The sequence below is a fragment of the Glossina fuscipes genome, unplaced genomic scaffold, assembly GCF_014805625.2.
Source record: "Glossina fuscipes isolate IAEA_lab_2018 unplaced genomic scaffold, Yale_Gfus_2 3, whole genome shotgun sequence".
Taxonomy (NCBI): Eukaryota; Metazoa; Arthropoda; class Insecta; order Diptera; family Glossinidae; genus Glossina; species Glossina fuscipes.
The window spans coordinates 2,726,805-2,746,087 of NW_023998417.1; the positions used below are offsets into that span (position 1 = coordinate 2,726,805).

Here is a 19,283-nt window from a genome sequence, read left to right on the forward strand (position 1 = left end):
AAAAAAAAAGAAAGAGTGAGAGAGAAAGATAGAGATAGAGAGAGTGAGATAGAGATAGAGGGAGAGGGAGTGAGAGAGAGACAGAGAGAGAGAAAGAGTGAGAGTGATAGAGAGAGGTCGCGGGAGGTTAAAGTTAAATTACTGGTGAGGTCAACGCTAATCGTCTTAATACAGAAAAGTTTGGGAAACGAAAAAGTAACTATCGATCAGTTTGCGTAGTATAAATATGTATGAATGTAATTTAAGAAGGTTTTTATATTCTTAATATATATTCTTATTATATATATATATATATATATATATTCTTATTATATTCTTAATTCTTAAAGAGGTTTTTTTTCATAGGAGCTCCCAATTTTCATTTATTGTTAGAAAACGACGTCGTGGAAGAAATAAAATGTGCTGGAAGTTCACAGCTATCCGTCCCCGCTATTTCTCCCAACATCATTTATACGTTTGGGACCCTATTGGAGTAAGTCTCACTCTTTATTGACTGACTCTTGGGGCAAATAAAATATAATCTTTGCCTGAATAGAATCTCTAAATCGATGAACGAATCAACATTGCCTAGCTTTTATAAATCGATGACAACACTTGAAAATATATCAACATTTTATTGCAACACTTTGCGATTAGAAGAGTAAGGAATAAAGAGAGTGTTTCACCCGGCAGAATCGTTAACGTTAATTTAAAATTAATGCTTGCACACGCTTTTAATGACGTGCACGCACGTCCTTGCAATCAATTATCAGTTTATGCTTCGAACAAAATTAAAGGACCTCTTGTGTATTAAGAAGAAGGCCCAGCATAACCGTCGTGCGAATTGATTTATAAAAAACGAAAAAAAAAATTCATTGGGAACAGTCTTTAATGAAATAGTCTATCGTGTCTGTGCATAGAGTATTTCTTTAAATATTTTTGATCAACATGCGGCTCTTGTCTGCTACATCCACAGGTAGTTATCCATCCCTTCACTCGTAAGTCTATCACAAAAACGTTCGCCCATTCATCTATTTATCCGTTTATCCTCTATCACTAGGCATTTGAGTATGCGTTCATGCGGCAGTTCCTTTTCATATATTAGAACAGCTCCATACATATATTTCACGCAATTTTAAACTTTCAGAGATTGGTAAAGTATCAGCAGACAGCGATGACATTTATTACGTGACGACTTTAAAGGGAAGGGCGAGCGAATTTACTGTAGTTTATGAAATGACCGCAATAATACAAAATAGGAAAGTATGTCACAGAATGTTTAAGTAATATGAACATATTTTGTTTTTTACATGTCCTGAGCTCCAGATATATTGAAAAAAAAAAAAAAAAATTTTTTTTTTCTCTTTTTACTTCTATTTTATATTACTATCGCAAGACTAAGTTTTCATTTATTTATTTATTTCAGTGGTGTCATCATCATCTCAGCTTGAAACGTACGTAGTGATGGGTAAGTAAGCAAAAAAAAAAAAATGTATAAATAAAATAAGTAGAATTTCCAAAAGTCATCCAAAAAATTTTGATTTGGATTTCAACGACATTCCTTGGTATATAGAAAACTATCTCTTCTATGTTTGCTACTTTTCCGCTGGTATCTGCCATCAGCTGAGCGTATTGATGATTTTTTAAGTGGGTAGCCTCACTGCTGCATTGCTTAGTATTATTTCTTGTTATATAGTATTTAATATCGAGGAAATTTTTGACACTCTTAGGATGTCAAACTTCAAATAAAGTAGTCGTCGCCCAAGTCAGAGAACGACGCCTGAAATCGCAAAAAAGATCCACACAACAGAGACTATGTTGAAGAGCAAAGACCGTTTCCTTATTAAGTCACCGGATAATTATGCGACAATTTTCTTATTTTATTATTGCAATATTAAGATTTTTGTAAAAAGATCTTGATGAAGTTTAGAAAAAAAAAGCAAGAAAAATACCTCCCTTGTTAGATGTTATTGCGCCCTTTGTACTCATTTCAATATTATTTTCCCATTCATTTTTTCAAATTAATTTCACTGAAAATTTATTTTTAACATTGTAAGGATTTAAATTTCATCTTCTTCGTCTATTTATGTTTAACTCACTTTTCTTCCGTTACAGTTGCTGCTGAAAATTTGTTAATAAAGCATCTTTTCAAACGCTTTCGTTTTTATTATCATTTTCATTTCATTAAACTGCCTTTCTTCCATATAAATTTATTCATAGAATGCGTTTCGTTCTATATTGTATTTATAATTGTTCTATTGTCGCCTTTTTGGAAACTGACGGTATTTATTCAAGAGATTAGGTCAAGGACACTTAAAGGTAACAACTTGGTAAATAAATTGCTACCATTTACAATATATATATATCTTTTCTTGTTGCTCTTTGTCAAAAAAAAAAAAAAAAAGGAAAGGAAAGAAAAAAAATGGACTACGGATTTCATTCATAGTTTTCTTCTTCAAGTTTTCCTCTCATTTGTTTCGATATTTTCATTTATTTTAATCATTTAAAGTTACTTTGCCCTTCTTCTACTCTGCTGCTCTAAATGCATTCACTCGTTCATTTCAAGGTTAATGCATATATATAAAGTTTTTGCATTTCTCTTACATTCATTTACCATTTGCGAACAATTAACTAAAAGCGAAATAAAACAAGAAAGGAATACATACGTACATACATGTAAACATACGTAATCGATATACATATGTATATGTGTTTTATATATATCTATATATGCAAAAGAGATACATTAACTGTTTGATTTGATTTCTTGTCAATACTTTTTTAATATCTGTGATCTTTATATTATTTTTTTTTTTTTTTACTCTCTTCGTTTACATTACTGCTGAAAACATTAACTTTACTGCATTGTTGTTGCGATTGAAAAAAAAGGGAATTGTTCAAGGATGCTTAGGTTTAATCAGGATAAGATTTTAACTGCATGTCGCTGCAATTCTTGGAATTATACTTGTAACCGCAACGAATAAAAATCACTAGTAGATCTCTTAAGATATATTATATAGGAAAGGAAAACGCTTTAAATGTGTCTTTCCTCTCAAGAAACTGGCCGTATACTAAAGTTTTTTTTCCATTTTTAACACTCGAAATATTTATCAACGATCTTAGATGTAGTATTATATATTCTCCGATAAAACGTATTGATTGAATGCCAGCAATCATAAAAAATTACAATAGAAGTCGTAAAATTATCACATATCCTCTTAGATGACGACTACAGTTAGCACCAATGGAAGAAAACTTTCAATGTCCAGCAGATATTTATCGAAAATTCGGTACAAAAACTTTTTATGACCAATGGACATAGAAACATATATCAGATATATTATGCATTGGTTTGAAGCGTAAGCAATCAAAAAGCTCCACTGTCTCCACTAATTTCATTATCTTAGCAAAGGAGAATGTTCTTGCCCTAAAACTTGATGTTGTGGTTACCGGGTTAGGGGATATTTGATAAGTTTCAGTTTTCTATCTCCTAACTTATGGCTCAAGAAGAAGAGCTTGAACAAATCAAGACAGACGCGCAAAAAGGTGCATATGATGATCACACTACAAGGTCTTTGATATTCTAAACGGAATGGCAAAACTGGTTTATGAATGTCTTTCGAAAGCGATTGCAAATATTAGAGAGTCTAAGACTGGTCGACTATTGGTTCGATGCCCTCTTAGGGAATGCTTCATATAAAAAGTTTCTCTACTTGTTGTCTTTGAATATGTATCGCTTTAGAAAATTCCGAGCCCTTTCGCAGTAAGGAAGCATGGACCATTTTAACTATGATTTAGCTCGAGAGCTTTTGAATTTCTTATAGATGGCTTTCAGATGGATTTAAAGAAAGTGTTTCTTAATGGTTGGAAGGAGTTTCGGGTTTTCTCTTACTTCGATTGTTAATTGCTGATGTCCGTCTTTAAATGGTCGTTTGTAATTGTCTTGAGAAGCAATAAGTTGAGGTACGTGGAAATGAATGATGTCAATATCGACGTTTGGTGGGACCTTCACCGTGAGATTTATAGCCGTCACCGGCCTTTCATGCCGGAAATCCCGAGTGCATTTCATCCAATTCTTGGCAACCTTTCGTAAAATGTAAATCGACTTTATATTTTGGGATCTGACCTTTAAATATTTTTCGTATCGGAGGCGATCTTTTTTATTTCATACTACGTAGTCGCTTACCTATTGGGAAAGAAAATATATATTTTTGAAAATTACTAATGAAATTCAAATCCGATCATTTACCTTAAGATTTCTTTTTCGTATTACTTTAAATTAAATAAAATTTGAAAAGAATTGTTTTCTATTTTTAGTGAATTAAGTTTATTTTTTAAGATTCTAATGATATAGCATATCATGCATCTGTTTTATGTATTTAAGGTTTGGTAAATATTTCATAAAAGCTATTAAAACATATGAAACTATTTTATCAATTGTTTTTTTTTTTTTTTTTTTTTCTTATAAAAATGTCTGGCAATAAATCATATGAATTTATAAAGTTTGCTTTGAAAATTAAAAAAACATAAATTTATCAAAACGTTGAAAATGAATAAGCAAAAGAAAAAAAAAAATCACTTTAATATGAAAATTTTAAGCATAAGATATTTTTTAACAAAAAAAATTATTATTATTATTATTATTATTTTAATTTTAGACTAATGAATTGAATTCTTAGACTAAAAAAAAGACATTGAGCACTAGCAACACAGGCTATCGGCTCAAAAAAAAAAAAAAAATTATTAAAATTAAAATGTTTCAAAGAACTAAGTTCATCCAAACTTGCTCTCCTTGTTTATGCGAGGACGTGTTATACCAGTTTCTCATCTTTTCCGGAACAATTAGAAATATTTCTCAAAGATATCCCCAAGGTCGACATAGATAATGTTCAGTTGCGTGCAAAGTTCTCAGACGCTGTTCATTTAACTAACTATCTAGCGGCTTAGTTTGCAAAGGACTCACATGTAATGAAAAGGGCGACTTTTGTCGAGACTTTTAGAAACAGTCTTTAAGGGAAAAATTTTAATTTTAATAATAAAGCTGACGAAAATTTTATATTTTTTTTATTTTGTACAACTTGATATAAAATTTTGTGTAAAATCCTGCCGGCGTTAAGAAAATATTAAGAACTCTGTAGCGATTTTTTCAATATTTGCCTTTGGCAACTGAAAGCCCGTCTAGAGAGTAGTAGTGTTTCTCTCCTATTAGGCCTCTTAGAGCGTTTCTTATAATTCTAAGATCCAATCATATGTATGTATGTGTACATATATACATACGCATACATATATATAGAGAGAACACAGTAGTGATTTTATGAATATTTGCGTTTGGCGGCTGAAAGCTCGTCTAAAGGATAGTAGAACTTCTCTCTTATCAGGCCTCTTAGAGCGTTTCTTATAATTCTAAGATTCAATATGTATGTATGTATATATATATATATAGGGAACACGACAGTGAGTTTTTGAATGTTTTCGTATGGCAGCCGAAAACTCGTGCAGAAGATAGTAGTAATTGTCTCTTATTAAACCTCTTACGGCGTTTCTTATAATTCTAGCATCCAAGCGAATGTTTATGTACATATATATATATATTGGCATATGTATCTGCACGTAACCAAAGGATGTATTTAGAATTTCTGTTTCCCAAAACAAAATTTATTCAAATATTTTGATAAAACTTTAAAAAGTGTGTCATTACGTTTGTGTATATCCCGTAACAACTATCTTTGAAATGCGATATCATTGTAAAATGTTCTGTTCAGAGGGTTTCTTTACCACGTTAAAATATGCTTTCGACAAAAGTATCTCTCAGTTATTAAACAGTATTTAGGAGATTAAGGCTAGAAGAAGAAATGTATTTTTATTCTACATTAGCACAAAAGCCCACCAACCGTACTATTAATAGTCCCTCGCTTATCGTTTACAAATGAGTTAAAAAAAAAAGAAAAAAGAACAAATTTTTTTTTGTTTTTAATCTTGCATGCGCACTGAGTTGCTTCAATTTACGAGTCTTTATAGAGTCTGCTAGAATGTTTTATATTAAAAGAACAAACTTGTGTTGTGCATGTAGAAGTATATAAAACACATTTGTACGTAGATTACGTGATTTTGTATCTACCGATGAAAGATGACCTTGCGTTTGTAAAATCATGTGGTAACTTGGAATTTTCATAGACAGAATAAATATATTCTTCATTGCTATAACGTTCTGCATCGACTACTCAAGTATGTCTATTGAAATTTGTAATAAAAATTTTGAATTTTAGCTTTGATGCTCCTTAGATCGTGTTTGAGAGTTTGTTCGAGCCATAAACAAGCAATCATAACCAAAGGACTTAAAAAATTTCTTTCAAAAATACAAAAAAAAAAATTGAATACATTTTAAAGAATTACCATAAACAAGAATGATTTGATGAATATTCGCTCAAACGATTGTGTTTAGGTGAGAAGGAGAAGAAGAAGAAACTCTTTCATCTCTCCCTCTCGATATCTTTCTCATACGTCTGTTCAATACCAATAGCTTTCTTTCAAGCTCATACATCATTCCATCTTACTTATGGCATAAATTCTCTTCACCAATACCTAATAGATCGTCTATAGCAATTTCCAAGTTGAAAGGAAGAGTGCTATATGTAGTCTTAAGAACTTGCCTTTTTTTATGTTATCGGCAAAAGGCCATTTCAACCAGACACCATAAATATGTATGTATAAAATTTTTAACAAATCAAAACAACATGTGTGATAGATAAGATAAATTTTGATGGTAGTTTTGAAAGAAAAAAAAAGGCAAATTTCATAAATTATCCACATGTAGTAGAAATTATCGTTAAGGAGGAAGAGTCGATTAGCCACAGGAGATAAATTCTATTTAAATCTTTTAGTTTAAAACTGAATCTATGGTAAAAGAGTAAGTACAATTTTATATTGCATTCTTATCTTTAATCCATTCTAGGAATTATTGCACACAAAAATAACTTATGTTAGTTCAAGTAATCAAATTATTCACATAACATGATTACTCAAGTTCCTTAAAGATTAAATTAAAGATACAACGTTTATAAAGACACAAAGGGAGTACAGCTTTTGGTAACTCACAAGAGTTTCTCGCGAGAAGAGATGTTCTCAGAATGCCCATTGGATTCGTAATAAAGAGTACGAATTATTCTTATTCCGATTTGCAATCGATATATATTTTTTTCACCTGTCATCTCTTTAATCCATCCGTCCATCCGTTCGTTTGTCTCTCTCTCTTTATCTTTTTTACCTCTTTTGTACCTTTTGGCTGCCTATATGTCTGTCCGTCCGTCCATGTTTCCTGTTCCACAAACTTTGGACACGCTTCTTAAACACTTTATTATTGGTATTTTTGGAAGGAGAGAATGTAATCCCTATACATCAATAGTTCTCCAATAAATATTTCAATGTAAAGAAAACAATATTGTGTTCCGTCATCAACTTTGAAAAGAAATTTATTATAATTAATTTCTAAGAAATATAATTCAATACTCACCTGACATTTGGGCAACGGACCTTCGGGTAATTTCACTTTCCAACCTAATAGCGGTGGTATGCATATTAAAGCGGACATTATCCAAACGGCTGCAATCATAAGAGCCGCTCGAGCTGGCGTACGTGATTTTAAATAATCTACAGCTTTCGTTATACTCCAATAACGATCCAATGATATTAAACATAAATTCATAATCGATGCCGTGCACAATAATACATCCATTGCTGAGTGTATATCGCACCACCAACTGCCAAATATCCAATAGCCCATCAGCTCATTGGCCAATGAGAATGGCATTATAACTAAGCCCAGAAAGAAATCGGCTACCGCTAATGAAGCGATAAACCAATTTTGAATATTTTTCAATGATTTTTCGGTAGCAATGGCAATTATCACCAACATATTACCGACAATAATGATTATCATTAATATGGTTACAATTATGGACGCGACGACAATATGCGTTAACGTATAACCGCTTGGATAGCGTCCATCCCAACGTACTTCGGTGACATTGCCCGTTAAATTTGTATACGATTGATTGTTAAAATTCGCGTAACTGGAAGTTAAATTTATGGCAGACGATGCGAACGATGTACTGGTATTATAAAAATTACTTGATAACAAAAAAAATGTATCATTTATATCGGCCAAGGAACTCGATACGGTAGAATCGATACCAGTTAATGAATTATCGAGTAAACTTGTTATTGTGTATTGACCATCTACCGTAAGTAAGGGCGGATTGAGTGTGGAATTTGCGAGGCTGGTTAAATGACTATCATTCGTTTTTGTTATATTGGCGACTTTAATTCCGCCATTTTCACTAGTACCACCGCCACCTGGTCCACCACCTGCTTCTCTCGGTAGAGCTGATGTTGAAGTGAATATTGCCAAAAACTCATCTGTACTTATATTACCGGTATTGATGTTTGTATCCAATGGCGCATTGAAATCCATTATTCAAAAAAAAAAAACTCGCTTCTCTACTTGAATAGAATTAGAAAGTTGAAGCCAACATGACTTTTCTCTTTGTTTGTTTGTTTTTGTTTTTTTCTTTTTTTTTTTTCTTAAATTTGCATTACTGTGGTCCCAAACAATTTGCTGGAGTTTTTCTACTTTTTTTTTTTTTTTTTTTTTTTTTGTTTTTTTTTTTTTTTTTTTAAAAGGTTTTTTTTATTTTTTTTTTTGTGTTTCAGTATATGTATATGGATTTTAGTAAATATTCTTTAATTAAATTAAAAAATTTCAATTTCACATTTAGAAAAATGTGCGTGTATTGCTTAGCGAATTGCAAAACTTTTAATTCGAATATTCGCGATATTCATTTTATTCTTTTATTTATATATATATATATATATATGTATATATAGAATTGATTTGATATTTTCAAAATGTTAAAATTTCTAATGGAAATGAATTTATGGGACAACATTATAATTAAATGCAATAGTTTTCAATTTATATATGCACTCAACTTTGCCTATAATGCAATACATAATAGATATTGAATAAAAACTTTTAAAATAAATTTAGTTGATACGGTTAGCTTTAATTTAATCAACAAAGATTAGAGATATAGATTTGTGACCATAAACGATTTGGACAATTTAATTTGCTGCTAGCAATGTTTAATACCATGTAATGGTATTTCCTTCATATGTGAAAAGCAAGTGATTTGTAAAAATTTGAATCGGTCTCTATAGTAAAAATAACTGCTATCCCGAGTATACAGAAATTTCCTAATGGCCTAGGTCATTTTTATATTTACTCCTTTTACAACTCGAAGAAGTTGTGGCCTTTGCTCGGATTGATGATCTTTGACTCCCAAGAGAAATATTCTTCCTTGGACCTGACTAGGCTGGACTAGGAAAAATTATTATTATCATTTCTTATTCGGTTATCGGAGACATGTTTTTAACTTTAGATTTTCTTATATCGGTTGTAGGTAACCCTCCATCAATATCTCTCTATTTCTATCTCTTTGGTCCGGCTTACTTTAACGGTTTCTGGCCCTATTCCCACAGTTCGGTTCATGCACTTACATAATTTCGCTCACATTTACTTCTGCGAAAACAAGTCCATTTATGCATCTAACGCGTCTAAGGGTCTCGAGCACAAAACTGCTTACTTTCTCGACACAATAGGAAAAAGAAAAATCAAATCTCTCTCTCTCTCTCTCCCTCTCCCTCTCCCTCTCTCTCTCAGTCTCTCTTCCTATCCCTCTCTCTCTCTGACGTTTGGTGTTGACAAATGACACGAGAAGGATATCTTTTTTCCACTTTGTATGATTGAAAAAACAGGCCGACCACGTGGTTATGCTCAAACTCACTATCCCTTTAAAACTTAATTAAGGCTTAAAACATTAGATTTAAACGATGGTGGATTATGCTAAAAGATGAGGATTTTGTAGAAATATTTGATGAACGTTACCCTCTAAAAAAAGGCTGTCCGATATGTGAATTCTTTAGTTGCTAAATCGAATAACTCCACTTTCTGGAATTTGTTTAATATTTCAATGCCATAGCACTTGGTTAGCTTCGACAAAAGAAATTGTTCTAATAAGAACTGTTGACCACATCAATTATTTCTAACGGAAATCGTAATAAAAATTTTGATAAAAAACACGTAACTTAATAGTTAATCGCATATCGGAATTTTTTTAAATAGATACTTAGAAGTAGTAGTACATAAACAGTTTTATCACTTTTTTCTACTTTTAATTTTATGGAGTTAATCGATTTGGCAAGTGAAGCATTCATTCCTACATATGATATATGAATACATTATGTTTAATTTGGGGTTAATGTGATTAAAATACATGTGACTTTAAGCCGTTAAGCATTTTCAAATGTACGAACACGGAAAGACTTTGCGTATAATTCATATTTGCTATAAAAAGCATAACAATATGAACAATCTCCCAAAATGGCTTTTGGTCCATAACTCACACACTAAGATAACATATATGTCCGATTATAGAGAGTCTTCTATAAGTTTCATCTAAAGTGTTCCGATTTGGTCAACTTTTAGCTTACAATTGTAGGCAAACATTATTTAAAGAGGAAAACCTAATACTTCCTAATACTTATTAGATAAAATTTTTAAAGCCTAAAGCTAGTAAGCCTAAAATGCGAGTAACTGATCAAACAAAGTGCCATCCCGCCTATAACATTTCCGGTCGTGGAAGATTAGATGATATTTTCTTTAATTTTGAATTTCATTTGAATAAATCCACAAATATCTTTGTTAGTCCTTGCTATGCAATGCTTTGCAGACTTAATTTTTTTTGTTGTTGCCTCTCGCTAACTTCGCAAAGGTCATTACAACTGGTCTGGCGAATTATCAAGAAAGGCATAAGTTTGGCAATGAGTTGATTGATGTTAGAAATACAACGTGAAGCTGTACTCGAAACAAGAGGTCAGCAGATTAAACATTTATTGTATCTTTCAGGCTTTCATTCCTGAACGGCAGGAATGAAAGTTTAATGCTTAATTTTATGCCTTCTACTGAATGTTTATTATAAAATCGCACTTAACTTAACTACGTCCGTATAATCAGTCAACATAATTAGCATAAAAAAATTAAAAACAATTCTACAAGTCATTCGTCGTTTGTCTTATCTATTTTATTATATATGCTTTAGTGTTATTCTAAAAAAAAATATATTTAACTTTGACAAGAATTTTTTGTCATTAAACTTGAAAAGATTAAGACCGAAAACCATAACAAAAGCGTTATAAAAATTCATTTGCCCATTTAAGTAATTGAAATGAGATTTAATTGTCAAAAATTTAATTAAAATGATTTTTTATTTGCTTTCTATGCAATCATTATCTCACTTCATCCTAACGATGGGGGAATAAATCGAGGCAAAATTGCTTGCTATGATCGTATTTCGTTTAGTGCATACAAATGATTTCAATTTAATTTCGTAAATGTTAAAATATTAATCAAGTCAAATTAATTAATAGAAATTATCCGATTAATTTTTTTTAATTAACTAAAATTATATGAAAAACAATTTTCATTATTAATATTAAAAAAATAAAAAAATTGTTTAGCAAGCGAGCAAAAACACTATAATGAATCACGACCATTCACCATTAGTTACCCTACACTATTGTATTGTTAATCATATTTCGGACTCTTTAAAATGACAAATTATGTGTTAAGGAGATTGAAGAAAATTGTTCCGATCCAAATAATCTTCAATTGGTTTCATTCTCTGGCCAAAACACGTCAGTGTTCAAATTTCGTTAAAATATTGAGAGATCACACCAAGATAACAAGATGGACCGACGAAGAGAGAATGAGTTCAAATTGAGAAGATGATTCTCGAATCGATTGATATATAATAAAAAGTTGATAAATCATGTTTTCTTTCTTCTGTACATACGTACGCATCTACGTGTTGCGTACACTTGACCAAAAACACTTGTAGCGCATGGTTGATAAAAATTTTTAATTAGTTAGGAATAAATCTCAATTGAATAAAGAGCAATAATTAATTACAAAAAAAAAAAAAAAAAGAAGAAGAAGAAGAATTTAAAATTGGATAATGAAACACGATAAGCATTAATTGAAGTCCTTGTCCCGATGTAATTAATGTTAATGTAAGAAATTAATGTTGTATAACAAAAATTTCAATAATGAAAGGAAATGCAATATTTTGTGTGATAAGCGTTAAGCAAACAAAAAAGTTTCTGCATTTTGTTCTTTTTAATTTTCTTGCACATTTTTCCAGTGGGTTAACGGCGATTGCAGCGGTAGATAAATGCTTCAGTCCGCAGATTCATATATGTATGTGAAGTTTTTCAGTCTTTTTCAGTCTGTTTCCACTTGTGAGGAGAAAAGATACTTTTCGTAAATATTTACTGTTAATGCCCTAGAGGGAGGAAGGGAGAAAAATATGGACATTAGCCGCAGTCTAGTGGATGCGTGGTTCAATCGGTAAGCGTTTGCCGGCTGAGCATTCATCATAGCTAGAACGAGATATACTTGGATGATTGGCTTAAGTACTTTTGAATCACTCAAATATAGACATTTTTATCATTTCTTGTCTTGGAACTTATTAAAAGAAAAGTAGACGCAATTCCATCCCATCTTGTATGGTCATATGTCCGTTTCACGTATTAACGTGTGTATGCAATGTTTTTGTCAAATTTTTATCATCCAAGCTTTTACCACAGACTGGCATAAAAAAGCAGACAGATGGACGGACAAAGAAGAACGTAAAGATGCAAAAATCTGCACTCTGTAGGGTTTTTGAAATTGCCTTCTGTCTAATGGAAAGGTCTTGATACTTCTATGTTCGGACCGAAAAAGCTGACAACGTCAGATATCATTTGGCAAAAAGTATTGCTAATTGGAGTTTAAGCTCGAAATCATGTTCTCCTAATCACCACTTGTGAAAGGATTTCGATTCAAAAGATTCTCAACTTACTTATGAGTTTAGATAACTGTAGAGAAAACGAAAGCCGCTTAAAAAGGATACTTTAACGGTCCTCTCTATCTCAAAGTTGTATACAATGCACAAACGATTTATGATTTTTTGCAAAAAAAAAAAAAAAATATATAAAAATTTTTGAAAGCAAAAACTTTTTTACTTGTGTGTGTGTAATGTAATGTTTTTTAATAATTATTTACATTTCATTAAGAATTGATTTCCACATTAATTATTTTATTTGATTTGATTTATTATTTATTTACGTGGGAATAAGTTGACAGCGAATATTTCGTATTGCTTTTTAATACTATGCTCTAAAGTTTTTTTTTATTTAAAAACGTTTTTTTCATTAATTTTTTATTTTAAATTAAATTTAAATTTCGAATTTATGTTTTATAACATTTTTTTTTTTTATATTTACCCGTTTTAACCGAAACTTGTGTGTCTTAAACAATTCATTTAAACAATTCGTTTAATATTTAGCCCATTGAATATTGAATAAAATATTTAAAAATACAAAAGAAAAAAACTTGTTATGTCCACACGATGAGCTAATTATTATTTTTATTATTGGTTTTATAATACATACGTATATACATACATACATATATATCTATATCTATATATACATATATATATATATATATTTATATATATGTATATATATATAAGTTGTAGAGCTATATATAAAGTTATTCCTTTTTCGATATACGTTTAAGATAATCATTAAATGTTTTAGAGAACTTAAAGTTTAGCTATAATAGCAATCACTGGCACTGACCTTCAAGTCATAGCATTCACTTTCGTATTAAGGAAAATTAAGTGACTTTTCTTCTATTTTTTTTTTTTTTTGTTTGTTTTCGTTTTATTGTTTCTATTGTTGTTGTTGTTGTTGTTACGCTTTATATAATTTAACGGGATTTAATCTCAACATTTGTTTTTTTATATAAAGCCAGCCAGCCAAGTTAAGAGAAACCTTTGAGATTTTATATTAGGGAGCGTGTGCGTGTGTGTGTGTGTGTGTGTGTGTGTACGCATTGCGAAGAAGAGTCCTTTTCATCGAGATCTAATTAGATATTTTGCAAATAAATTTATAAGCCTTCAATTTCTTTAAATACAATTTTTATTTATATATATATATATATATATATATATATATATATATATATATATGTATATGTATACATATATATGTATGTATGGTTTCTTTTTGTACATTTGCTTCACGATGTTATATGTTATTTACACTTTGCTTATATATTTTTATTGTACAAATTTTCGTATTGGAAGTATCAGTTATTATAGCGGGGTTTGATTATCGTTTAACATTTTTTACGCACAAATAACTTACACTTTTACATTTCAATTTACACGCACGCAATTAATGAACGCATTCTCTTTACAATTCTACAAGTACGTATACACACACACACACACACACACACATATACACACACAATAACGCAAAACAGCCATACGCACGACGCACACATACACACATATCTATTTTTCGACTTATTACAAAATTTCACATTATTTACAAATTTACAACTATTTGGCTACAATTTCGTTTTTATTGCATTTTTTTTATTTTTTTTTTTTTTTATTTGTTTAGTCGATCGCTAAGTTTAATTTGCACTTTACTTTTGAAGATGTTTTCAACACTTGTTAAAATTTATATTACATCTCATTCAAATGCACACACTGTTGTGCATATGTATTTTTTTAAATTTTTTTATTTTTATTTATTTATTTATTTTTTTTTTTTGTTAGCCTTTTTATGTATGTGTTGTTTTTTTTTTTTTCTTCTTTCTTTCTTTCTTCCTTTCTTTCTTTAGAAATGATACGAGTTGCACGGCGGCACGTGTTGTTTATCGTTTGAAATTCATAGCTTAACTGAATTTCAAAATATACCGTCAAAGTCTTTTGGCTACATCTATATAGACAACTCAATACATATGCACAACTTTAACAAAATTTATCTTCATCTCCATGCATTCCAGAGTAGAGTAGTTAGTGCGTGTATCTAACAAACGGGATCTATGTTATATTCTTGGTTTTTTCATTAAGCCGAAACACAACACAATATAATATGTAGCATAACATCCACAAATGTTACTTGTTGTATGTTCTTATATTTTACTCTTGCTTTCTCTCTTGCTTTTCCTCTTTTCTTTACTCAGTATGGAATTCATTTATGTTCGCTCAGAGAAAAATAAATTTCCCTTTTTTTGCATGTTTTTCCTTATATCATAGAATGTGTGTTAGTAGTGCTATAGTGCAATATTTGTAAAATCAGCTGTTTTTATGGGAAATTTTTAAAACAAAAAAAAAAAAAAAAAAAAAAACAAAATTCACACAAACCTGTGGATTAAATTGCCTCTGCTTGTTTCTTTTTTACTTTTTTTTTTTTTATAATAGAGAAAAACAGAAAAAGCTCCCTAATATTTTTTAACATTGGTAAGGGGTTTTGCCCTCTCATAAAAGCCAAAGCATTATTTCAATATTCGTTTTATTTTTTAATTTTTTTTTTTTTGCTTTTTAAAGATTTGTATCTCATTATTATTATTCAAAAAAAGATAAAAAAAAAATTCGACGAAAATGTGTATTCAACCAAAGCGTTATCGTTTCTTAAATAGCACTATAAAATTAGTCGTAGTTAACTTTAAGGAATAATTGGAGAAATTATTTAAATTCTCTCACAAGTGTTACTACTTGCCTCTGTTAAGTGTTTGCAAAAATGTTGATCACTTTTTCACTCGAAGACGGCATTTATTGTGGAAAATTGGGAAAATATGTATTAATCAAAATAGTCGCCTGTCGGTTTCTACTATGTTTTACAATATTTTTGCCAACATGACGATGTCATGTCGAAAGAACTTGTATTGATTTGGCGTCAACCCATTTCTGCACTTCTTCAACTTTGCAGATCCGCGTGCCGGCCAAGCCACGCTGCATCGGTTTGACCAATTGATAATCAGAAGGCGATATCCTGGGTGTGGCAGAATCTCCCATTCGGCGATGCAGCAGTGTATCCGAGACAACTCTTGCAAAAATAACATTTTCAGTCACTTCGCTTTTAACCAGTTGCGCCGAAAACTGACAATTGAGATATGATGGAGCAGGATCACCCTAAGCATCTGAAAATGGTTGGTGGCGTTGGCGTACGTTTAGTAAATCAATAATATTAAATGAGAAACTGTTATTTTATGTAGAGAAAGGTCAAAATTATCGAATTCAATCGTTATATACCCTGGCGGTTCTCACCTCTTTAACTCGGCCTAAAATTTCACCGATAGATAGATTCTACAAAGCGACCAATTTTCTGTGGCGTACTGTGCGTGATTAGCGTTTGTCAAGAACCCACTAATTCAGCTTGACTGGGTAGTTCGTCCGCACCCAGCATGCACTCAGCGGCCGTGGCGCCTTCTGATTACTATAGGTTCAGATCGATGGTAACATTGCTTAGCTGGCACGGGTTTTCGAAACGCGAAATACCATTAAGGTCTCATGGAAATGATGCATGGAAATATAAGTTAAAGAGTTGAAAATTTATGCAGACGTATGTGACTACTCCAACCTACTGCCTTTGAACATTTTTTTCTCATGTACTTTTTAATAATATTAAACAATTTATGAACAATGAAATGCATTACAAGGGGTTACTGGTGTGCAAATGATTTACGTGAAAAAAAAAGAGAATCATTAAATACATAATAATGTCAACCTCTTACCAGCAAAATGATATAAGATAACAACATAACAAAGTGAACCATCAGATCACTTTTCAAATCCACACCCGTACGTATACAATTAACTAACACAAAAGTAACGGCATCATTGTTAGCCAAACCTTTTGCTGGCTTATTAATGATTACTTAACCGTAACATGAAAGCAAAACGTGAATTCCCCAAAGATGTTCGGTTTCATTGTCATTATCAGGAGTGAAATGCAAATTTTTACGCAAATATATATATATATATATATATATATAAGTTAAAAAAAGCAGGGCAAACTCCATGAATCATTAATACAAATGACTTTTACGTGTGAAATAATTTAAATATTTTAACGTTTATGTACGCAAAGCGAACGGAGTGCTTGGCTAACCAGAGACAATAGAAAATGAAAAATTTTTCCAAATTTTCAAAGCTTATTATAACTTATAACTATAAAAATTCGTTGCCATAAACATGGTATAAAATGGAATAAACTTGTCTAGTGCTATTTTTATGTACTTAATAAATTTCATTCTTTCTTCTCCAGAGTCTCTGGTATATATGTAAATTAAATAAATACTTGAATTATTACTTTTTGAGTACTTAATAGCCTATGCAGCTTTTTGATTATTACGATTTTCACTTTAAAGCTATGCTATGTATCTGCACTCGGCAGCATTGGATTTGGATGCGACAGCGTAGCAATACATATTTGTTCATTCGATTGTTTCTTGCTTCCTTTACGCAAAAGGCAGGAAAAGCTGGGGAAGAAATTTAATATTTCATGTATTCTCTCTTGGCTAAAGGCACTGTAAGTCGGCAAGCACTTGTCCGTAAATGGCGAGCAACTACACACCGCAACTATTCACTTATCTTCGATATATTGCTCGCAGGAAAATCAACTGAGTAACAATATTCATTTATCAGATATGTAAATTTGAAGCGGAGACTTGCCCATCGACGTCGATCTTGATGCTGTAAGATCGCTCGTCATTAGCGGCATATTCTCTTATTGATATCTGGCAAAGAGTTTCAAGCCATAACAATGCAAGTTTAATACAACGGCATAGTTTGCAACAGCGGACAGCATTGTTTTTCACCCAAACGATACAAAAAACAAACCTTTGCCGCTGCTGAGGACGAATAGAGGATCCATTTTGAGCATTCTATGTGCTAAAATTCATGAGTACATCCAGGCGTATCATGTACATCGATTGCAAGACCGTATCATTTTCGATATTCCATGCTTGGTGGAACCAGAAGGGTGTGGCCCATTAAAGTCCAGTGAAAAGGTTAATTCCAAACGATACAGTTAATCGATTTGGACGTTATTCCGTTCTCTTTTTTACTTGTCATCTATCCATCCAGACTGCAGAACCGGTTCACTGCTTCCTTCAAAGGATTTAACTACGATGTGTTAGTCGAAGCAGTTTACTCAACAAGACCGAGTTCTCTCGGTTATCACTTGTTTGCATCGACGAGTCACGTACTTATTAAGTAATGCTTTGAATCGCACGAAGGTATGCAAAAAAAAAAAACCATTTGATGAATGGTTCATGGCGAAGAAAGAATATTGAAAAGGCCGTTATTGACATTTGAATTTTTTTTTTTCATTTTTTTTTCTTTTCTTTCCAAGTAGTTAAAGTATGCTTAATAAGCTCTTTAAATATTATTTTTCATGTTTCCACCACTCATCTCTTTTTAAGTCTGTTTTCTCTGCCCCTTAAGTATTTGATATCAATAATATTTGTGTTAATAATAATACTCATACGTAACGTATATCAGCTATAAAGTAAATGCAAAGAGAGAGAAATCATACGTTTGAAGCAAAACTTATGAGAGAGATTTCTTTGCAATCATAAATATACGCATATATACGTATATATATATATATATATATATATGTGTGAATGAGCTTAAAATTTTCCATCATTTTGTTAACGTTTCTTTAAAAAATTTAAGTATTAAAAATTTTCAATTTCCATTTGATATTAAGCAAACGCTTTGACATCAATTTCGCTGATGATGGTTATTACTTTTTAACATTTTTAGAAAATGCTTTTTAGGGTAAAAGTCACAAAAAAGTTGAAAAAAAGAAAAAAAATTAGGGGAAAAAAAATACCAGAACATTTTTCCTTAGTCGGTAAACACGGTGTAACAATATGCATTTGACAGTCAACAATAACAATACGGGAAAAAAGCAAAAAAAAAAAAAAAACTAAGTACACACGCATAGTCATAGAAGCAAATACATACTGAATCTGAATAGCAAACTGCCATCAACTAATGCACATAAACGTAAACGACACATGTCAACACTGGTGTTGTTATGAGAAATGGTAGAATTTGAGGCACACTTTCGCTTATACACACACACACACACATACATACACACACACATACCTTCAGTCACCTACAATTACATACATATGAAAAAGAACGTGTCGAGCAAAAGATCGCAAACGTGTTGCTGTTACCGGTAAGTCAATGCTGCTCTTGCTACTATGCTACTACGACGACTACGGCTTACTACATTTGCTGATGTTATTTGTCTAACAATGGCAAATAGTCACATTCAAGTATAGAATTCATAAGCGCGTAAGTTTTCCTCGTTTTTTTTTTTTT

The 19,283-nt window shown here is 31.3% G+C and overlaps 1 protein-coding gene across 1 annotated transcript in view; it reads right to left on the minus strand.

Moving 5' to 3' along the window:
- LOC119634981 (alpha-2Db adrenergic receptor) overlaps positions 1 to 8,626 on the minus strand; it is a 67,315-nt gene extending 58,689 nt beyond the window's left edge. The window contains exon 1 of the mRNA XM_038029461.1: positions 7,490 to 8,626. Coding sequence (XP_037885389.1) covers positions 7,490 to 8,449 — 960 coding nt within the window. The 5' untranslated portion in view covers positions 8,450 to 8,626. The remainder of the gene's footprint in view (positions 1 to 7,489) is intronic.
- Between the last annotated feature and the right edge of the window lie 10,657 nt (positions 8,627 to 19,283).